This window comes from Cheilinus undulatus, linkage group 19 (assembly GCF_018320785.1).
Source record: "Cheilinus undulatus linkage group 19, ASM1832078v1, whole genome shotgun sequence".
Classification (NCBI taxonomy): Eukaryota; Metazoa; Chordata; class Actinopteri; order Labriformes; family Labridae; genus Cheilinus; species Cheilinus undulatus.
This window is the reverse complement of record NC_054883.1, coordinates 31,720,563-31,729,307: the sequence shown is the minus strand read 5'-3', so window position 1 is coordinate 31,729,307 and position 8,745 is coordinate 31,720,563. Positions and strand designations below refer to the sequence as shown.

Sequence of the window (8,745 nt, the reverse complement as noted above, 5' to 3'; positions counted from 1 at the left end):
GAAAACGTGGTTAACTCTGTGGTACAGTTGCATCGAGAGGATACAGGCGTCTAAAGTTTAAACTCTGGTATGGGTGACAATCAAACAAGAGAGCTGGTACAGAAAGTTCATACGGAGTCCAACAAGGCCTTTCCTGTGATGAATACCCACCATGTACACCTGTGACAGGTAGGCACAGCCCTATTTTCTCTGTAGTTGGTAAAGTTTCTGATATTTTGGGGATTCCCATGTTTTTTTCATGTTTGTTTTTGTCTTACCCATTGGAGACAGTGTTGTATGTGAGAGATCTGTGATTGAAGTGTTTATTCTGAGGATGTTTGGGAAACAGCTGTAGGCTACGTGCTGTCCTGACCCTAAGGAAGAAGTTGAACCAAGTTATGAAGGTATGCATAGACACCATGCCTCCCCGCTGAGGATAGACGAGGCCGATGTTCTTCCGTCCGTCCAAATGTTCCCCCTGTTCACACTTGTGTCTATTACATCTCTAGAACACTCTGAGGGTGGGTATTAAGGTGCTAGGGTTCATACTGCAGATAAAACTTTTATTCTGAAATAATCCTCATTTCCACTCACCTCAGTGGCCTTAAATCCTCTGAGCTAAGTGGAACCAGGACGACTTCTCTTTAGCTCTAAACAATAAAACCACACTGGGAGAAGAATATGAGAAACTGCTTTAATATTCAAAAACCTCCAGGAAACAAAAGGTAGAAACCACAGCTTTAAGGCTACAGATACTTTATCTTCAAAATAATAAAGAAATAGTTCAGAGAGAGTTCATCCTTTTGTACCTGTGTTTTATGCATCTGTTCAGGTTCAGATGGTATGAAGAAAGTGTTTCTGTAACTTCAGGATGAAAAGGAAGAAGAAACAGACTTTTTAAATCTAGATTGAAAAGTTCCTCTTCTATGGTTTAGCACAGTAACAGCGAATGGAACCACTACTCAAGAGTCAGGACTTCTTAGGGGAAATTAACTACAATAGACCAGATCTTTAAACTGGGATATGGATCTGCTCAAATCAGACAACACTGGTACCTGTAGATATCAGCAGCAAAAACTGAACGTCCTAAAGATGCCACGCTGGCTTTGTCGACTGCAGGGATATGAGAGAAATGAGTCAAGATCAGTGCTGAGCTATTAATCAAAATTTTGATTAAAATGAAATATGGCCGACTGCAATTTTTAAATCACAGATTGCTGCAATACTTTATTAACCTGAAATGTCTGTGAAAATACCAGTTTAATTTGTTTTGTAGCAGAGATGTTACACTCTACACATCAAGCGTCAATTTTTTCTAGAGTTGTTTACAAAAATCCTTCTTTCCTAATTTTGTATGTTTTTTTCTTATTAACAATAAGAATTACATAAAACAATCATTCCCTTAAATACAAACATTCACATTGCATTTCAGATATAAGTAAAAAAATAAATAAATTTGATATTTTTACAGTATTGATAAGCCCTAGTTTTTAGGATGGCTGCCTACATGGCTGCAAGTACAAATAAGTCAAATTGCAAATGTGATTGAAGTAAATAAATGAAACAATCATTTCATTTGGATTCCTGCATCACCTAATCTCATCCTAACGTATCAGCCTGCCCTACAGAAAACAGAAGTTTATGTCTTTTCTAATATTGTGTTGGTTATAATGTTTGTTGTGAAAATACACGAGATTAGGATCTTAAAACAATAATCCCATGTTAAATCACGATATTGTGGAAAAAAAAATCAATTATATTATTTTCCCAAATCGTTCAGCCCTAGTCGAGATCTCATTAATCACCAGATATTTTATCCCTGCCACAGAAAGAATGGGATTAATATAATGGAGGCATGTCCTCTAAGGGCTTCCATACTTTGGGACTTTTCATGCTGAAGAAGAAACACAAAGGAGTGACTGAAGCCCTGACGGTGTTTGTTAGTGTTTCAGTATCTGCCCTTCACCCCCAGCTCCGCCTCAGCAGAGCGTTCAATCTGCTCATGGACTAGTCGGACCTCCTGCTGGGTCAGAGTCCGCTCCATGTGGCGGTAGATGATGCGATAACACTGGCTCCGCCTCCCGGTCCTGAGGAAGAGAGAGCGAGAGAGAGAGAGAGATTCTGTTAGACATTTTCTTCCTTTAAAAGATTGGTGCCTTTAAATGTGTAAAACAACCAAATTTTTCATTTTTGTTCCACTGTTGGTCTGTTTTCTCTTTGACTTTTCCATAAATCCATTATTTCACTGATAAACCATTGTTGGTGAATTCTAAATTATAATTGGTGTCAGATTATCAGTCAACACAAGTATGATTTGGAACCAGATTTAGACAGAGAATGAATGTTCTGACTATAATGAACAGACTTTTATGGACTAAAACTGGACTAAATCTAAAAAGACAAACTAGGCTTTTTAATCTAAAGACTTATATTATGACTATATTTAAAATAACTACCAAAATTAACACTGCAGCTGCCGCACTTTCCATCCCCTCTAATGTGGTCTTGCTTTTCGTCTCAGCAATAACTGCACAATAATCGCTAAAGAGCAATATTCATCAGTTCCAACTCCAACATAAGCAAACAGTTCCTGGTGACATGGCTAAGTGTACACAAACAGGAAATGTAGCAAAGGCACAAAAACTGCACTGCTGGGTATCATAAGGCAGAGTATTGCAGACACACCAACGCACAGGTATGTAACCTTCAATTTCCACGTGCACCAGTTGTGCCGTGAGCCAAGATGCAGCAGAAGGCTGAGTAGCACAGCTCTAAGCAGATTAGGATGAGAGGGCAAAAGAACCATGCAGGAATAATAAACAGGCGGATTATTTTGCCTTTTTGGAATGAATTTGCCATTAATTTCAACAGGATTCCATGATTTTATTGCTTCTACTATGAGTGAGTACATCAGAAATTCAAAAGGTTTGTGTTTGCTCCCAAGGATGTGTGGTTTCATGACAAATTCTGTGGTTTTCTCACCCACAAAAGTTAATTTTTCTTCTTTAATGGTGCTGTAGTAGCTCTGTGACCCTTTGAATCCTGACAACCTTTTGCCCATGCCACAGGATGACATGTGGTGTTGATGTAGTGATGATTTACTGTCAGGTGTCCATGCATTGTGTTGTATTTTTAAGTTAACTGGATGTTTTGCATGTTTTACAGCTGCTTGACCCATCCTGCTGTATGTGGATTGACACTTTGGCAATGGTCAGTGCTCGAAATAGACCTGGCATGTATCGCCAGTGGAGTAGACGTGCTGGAGCACAGGCAATAGACCTGCTCCAACTAACAAGAGAGGGAGCAATATGCTCTGCAGTGGTCTTTAAGGGAGAATCACATTGCAGCTGTTGTATGTGGAAACTGAAGGTAAAGCTTGCAACTATGTAGGCCACTAAATTCACTACAGAAGTAAACCAGGCCTGACATATTAAGTCCAACTATCTCTGCTGCTGTCACAGTCAGCAGGCAACAGCAGCAACTGCAGGTATGGTGACCACAACAAGAGGAGAGTATCCACAAATGAGCTGTGGGATTCATATTTTGCAAGTAAAACTGAGCTAGGGATGTGTTTTTTACTCTTTTTGCTTTTCTCCTTTACCCTTCTCCTCCTCTATCAATCCTATTTCTTTTCTTTAATCCTGCAACATCGACAAAGGAGTGATAAAACTCACAACCAATAACTAAATACAAGCCAATACATCCCTGCTCTCCCGCTCCATTCATCCTCTACCTCTCTCTTCCTTTAGGAGCTTGTAAATAATTAAACGACAGTGTATTTGGTGGAAATGTCAGAGAGGGAGAGAGAGAATATAGATACACAAATACAGTTCATACTTCTACACACTGGGAGTGAATGGGATTTCATGTGATAGACTGTGTCGTTGTTGAATAATTGATGTCTCCATTATCCAGCCCACATAGCTGGAGGGGGGTTGGAGGTGGGGGGGGGGGGGGGTGATACAGTTCCACCTGTATAACACACACACACACCCACACACACACATGCATGCTGCAGAGTAAACAGAAAACGTGTGATAAATGTGCACACGTTACATTATGCATGAAGAATAAGCGGATAATTCTGTGTCATACATGAATAAACACACAGGCAGTAAGGGTGTACAGACAGGCAGAGGAGTGATGGATGGAGAGCTGAAGGAAAGAAGACTAAAGATGAGTGATGAAGATGAAGTCGTTGTTATGAAACGAGCTGAAAGAGCAGCAGTAAACCTGCAGCTTAATTTAACATCACTTCCACTTCCACTGACCATATATGGTGTTGGTGTTCTTTATTTAAATCGGAAGTCTCTCTCCCTATCGACATCTACATCAACTCTGTAGAAAACATTTTCTTTGAACTGGAAAACCCTTTAATGTGAGCTTTAACATGATTTTGGGAGTACCTAAGAACAAGGCCGCCCATATGGGGGGATAAAAGAGGGAGCTTTTTGGGGGCCAGCCAAGCTGGGAACCAGTGGAGGTCAGCAAAATCATGGTCCATTGGAAAGCTAATCAGTGATAACTATATTTTCAATTAAACCCGAATAATAACCACTCATATCAAAGTATTACCATACAGCCTTAAAAATAAAAACTCGTTGTATAAAACAGTTTGACCTTTTTTGGTAACGTTATCGATGTGGACAGGTACATTGAACTAAACCATTGGAAAGTAATGTCAGAATTCAGCTAAGAATGATGTGCACAAATGTCAGGATGGCAGAGAATAAAGCAGAAGGGACTGAAATAACACTGTCAAAATAGGCAAAAAAGCTGAAGATTGGCAAAAATGGGCTACAAGCAGCAAACACTAGCTAAAATAAAGTGGTGAAAAGTGGTTACAGAATGCAAAATGGGTTAAAATGGCAAAAACAGGGGGATAAAGCCAGAAATTAGGGCTACTATAGCCAAAAAGGGGCAAAAAAGGGTTAGAATAAAAAAAAAATGGGTATGAAGAGGCAAAATCAGGATAGTGGCAAAAATGGGCCACGCAAGGCAAAAAGGGTGATGAAATGGATGGAAAATGGTGAAAAGCTGTTAAAAAGTGGTAAAATGGGTTGAATCTGAAGAAATGGGCAAAAATGGCTGAAAGAGATAAAAGTGGGATAGCAGAAAAAAAATGAGCTACGCATGGTAGAAAAAGGGTATAAAGGGTGGAAAAGCAATTAAAAAGGTGGCAACAATTGGGGTACAAGTAGCAAAATGACCTGATATGAAGTGGTTGACAAAGTGGTGGCAAAATGGATTAAAATGGCAAAAAAAGGATCAAGGCACTAATAAAGCCAAAAAGGAGCAAACAAGGGTAAAAAAAATGTGAAAAGCAGTCAAAGTGGCAAAAATGGCTTACAAGTAAAAATGGCTGAAATAAAGTGGTGAAAAGTGGTTAGAGTAGCAGAGATGGGTTAAAAGTGGCATTAATGAGATAATGGTAGACATTAGGGCTAATAAAGGCAACACCAGGCAAGATTGGGCTGAAAAAAGGTGAAAAGTAGTTAAAAAGTGGAAAAAAGTGGCAAAATAGGTCACAGGTAGCAAAATTGGCTGCAATAGAGTGGTTTACAAGTGGCACATATGGGATAAAGGTAGCAACAAATGGGCTACTAAAGGGAAAAAAGTTGAAACAATGGGTGTGAAAAATTGTGAAACGCAGTTAAAAAGTGGAAAAAATGGCAAAAAGGGTTTAGAAGGGACACAAATGGGATAGCAACAAATATAGGCAAAGCAAAGCAAAAAAGGGGGTTAAAGGGGTGGAAAAATGACAGGCAATTGAAAAGAGGCAAAACTGGATAAAAGAGACAAAAATGGGACAGTGGCATAAACAGACTTAGCAAGGCAAAAGAGGGAAAAATGGGTGCAAAAACAATGGAGAAAAGCTGTTAGAATATGACAAAATGGGTTTCAGGTAGCAAAATCTGCTGCAATAAAGGGTTGAAAAGTGGTTACAAGTTGTAAAAATTGGTTACAAGTGGCATAAATGGCACAAAGGCAGCAAAAAATGGGCCATCATAGATGAAAAGGGGCAAAAATGGGTGGAGAAAATGGTGAAAAGCAGTTAAAAAGTGGCAAAAATGGAGTATAAGTGGCTACAGTGGGGTACAGCGGAAAAACATAGAAAAAGCTGCAAAAATGTGGCAAATAGTGGCAAAAAGGGGGGAAACAGCGATGGGGTCTGCCTGAGAATACTTGGAGAGAGAAAATATGGACAACTTTTACAGTTCTGTACATTTGTTCTGGTGATAGGCAGCATTTATGCTAATCTATTTTCTGGTTAAAGTCTGGTGTCCAAACTAAACTTGGAACATGTAAATACACTGAGTGACAAAAAGCACAAATTTTTAAAATCATTTATCCAACCAGGAGCTCCTCTCACGGTGGACTGAAGAACAGATTCAGACATAAGAACGTCTGAGAGTTCCCGTGTTTTCAGTTCATCCTGGGTCGTGTCTCTGAGGAGATTTTTCTTTTTTCTGACTCAATTTGCAGCATTTAGACTTAAAAACAACCTTAACAATCTCAGTGAGTCACTGCTGCAGCTCCAGCATGTTTCAGTCTCTTATGAAGCTGGATATTCACCTCTGTGTGATTTCACACTGTCAGGAACAAAGCTCATCAACATCAGCAATAGCAGTGTAATAAATAAGCTCTATGTGTTCAACAGAGCTGCCTTAATTTGAGCTTTTCTAAAGGGAAAACCACGATGAAGTTAGTGGTGTGAACATCCACACCAATTAAGATTCTATGAATAGCTCTCTGCACCAATTAGATCCAAACAGAGACAGATGAGATGACAATTAGATTTTGTTCTGCCTTACACATGTCTAAGTTTAACCTGCAGTTTTTCTATAAATACCTCAGAGGAGACAATAGGAAGGTTTTATTACTGCTGATCAGATAAATCTGCTTTAGATTGTTTCTAGGTGAAATAAATTTAAACACTTTACTTTAATATAGGTTGAGACAAAGAAGGAACATTAGTTATAAAAGCACTTAGAACTTAATAAGGTTCCATATTGGGCTTTAATTAAACTTTGAGGAAACTTTGCTGCAGTAAAACAAACAGAAACTTTAAACTTGATCTGCAAACATCTCTGCTAGGGGCCTCTGAAGGGTCACGGTTCAGTTCGTACCTCGATTTTGGGGTCAACTTTGGGACTGTGCATAATTTTTATGAAACGTTACGGACTACTTTAGCACCTTAAATAACAAACATGCACCAATAAACTACAGTGCAAATATGCTATGCATGTTTGTAACACAAAAATAGAATATAAATGTCACATGTCAAGTTTGGATTTGAATTGATCAGCAACATGACTGAATGCTCACAAATATTAATAGCTGAAAAGAAGTGGTTAGTGAGGGTTTAGTTACTCTTTGATAATGACACACCAGCAGCTAAGGCTCTCATTCTAAAATCTAATCTTCTTCCAGCATCATTTTACAACATTGGTTCATATTAACAGGAGCTAGAAAAAGAAGGAGAGCAGGAAGCTTGGGCGGGTTCAGAGGAGGACAAAAAAAAAAAACATGGCTGACAGCTTCACAGCCAAAACATTAAAAAAAGAAAAAAGACGTCTAAAAACACGATCGATTTGATGTCAGACTCAAGCAGATGGTGAGATGGTGGAAGAGACGGAGAGATGAAGGGATAGAGTTTCAGAGAGAGAGAGGGGGGCGAGCGAGAGAGAGAGAGAGAGCAAGAGAGAGAGAGAGAGAGAGAGAGAGAGAGGAGGACGATGGACAAGCCTGAAAGAGGAGTGCTGGGTTTCATTCAGATGGAGAGAAAAAGAGGGATCGATAAACAGAAGGAGGTGAAGATGAGAGGAATCTCCAGCAGCTGCCAACGCCCTTGAAAGCACCGTGCTGCCTTCACATGAAGTCGGGGAAAACCAGGAAATAAGATGGAGTAAACTCCTGTAGAGGGAGGGGAGGAAAACTACCTCCATTTGTATTTCGCTCCTATTCTCTCTCTCTCTGCTCCGCACTCTTCTTGTTTTGATCTTCATCATCCCTCATTTTGTTCCCATTTTGCTTTTTATCATCCTCACTTTCGTTTTTTGTATTTCTGATGTGAGGAGACACGAACCCCCTGAGGTTTCTTCATCTCCTTCAAACAAAAACCCGACTTTGTTCTTTTCTTCTTCTGTGGTTCTGGTTTCTTTTTTCTGGTTTAAATCTGTGTGTGTAGACCTGAAAACAGATACTGGAGGCTTACAGGATGGGAAACGTATCTGAGACCACTTACAGAAGGAAGGACTGGTAATAAACCATGTTAAAGTCTCTGTTTTTACTCTGGTATTCAGGTATTTTCCATTAAACATGCATGTTAAAACACCAAATCAACCACTCTGGATATATGAAGAAATGACTATTTTATCTGAAGTTATTGTTCAAAAGTCATGAGTAATTTTAAATTAAAGGTTGAAGACATTGAATGAACACATGAGCACACGTTTAGCAGAAGAGTGATTGGTGGTAAATGTCTCAAACAGCTTCATAAAACTGCAGCCAAAGACTGGTCATGAAGATGATGACTGATGATTTCCTAACCCTAGTGGTCTGAGGGTTTACCCCAACACCTGCTGCATATGTTTTTCAACCAAGATCAGACCTGATCATAAATATGAAATATTGAAATCTAACCCTTTAAATGCCAGTTTAAGTACAAAAACAAAAAAATGAAATATTTTTCATATGCTACATGCAAATAGAATTTCCTTGATGGGATTATCACAGCCATAAAGGGCAACAACTTTTGTGCAT

The 8,745-nt window shown here is 39.2% G+C and overlaps 1 protein-coding gene across 4 annotated transcripts in view; it reads right to left on the bottom strand.

The window, feature by feature from the left end:
* Positions 1 to 659: 659 nt before the first annotated feature.
* The window catches only part of fars2 (phenylalanyl-tRNA synthetase 2, mitochondrial), a 185,107-nt gene continuing 177,021 nt past the window's right edge, over positions 660 to 8,745 (bottom strand). For all 4 annotated transcript variants that reach the window (XM_041813776.1, XM_041813774.1, XM_041813775.1 and 1 more), the window contains one exon: positions 660 to 2,066. In XM_041813776.1, coding sequence (XP_041669710.1) covers positions 1,928 to 2,066 — 139 coding nt within the window. In that variant the 3' untranslated portion in view covers positions 660 to 1,927. The remainder of the gene's footprint in view (positions 2,067 to 8,745) is intronic.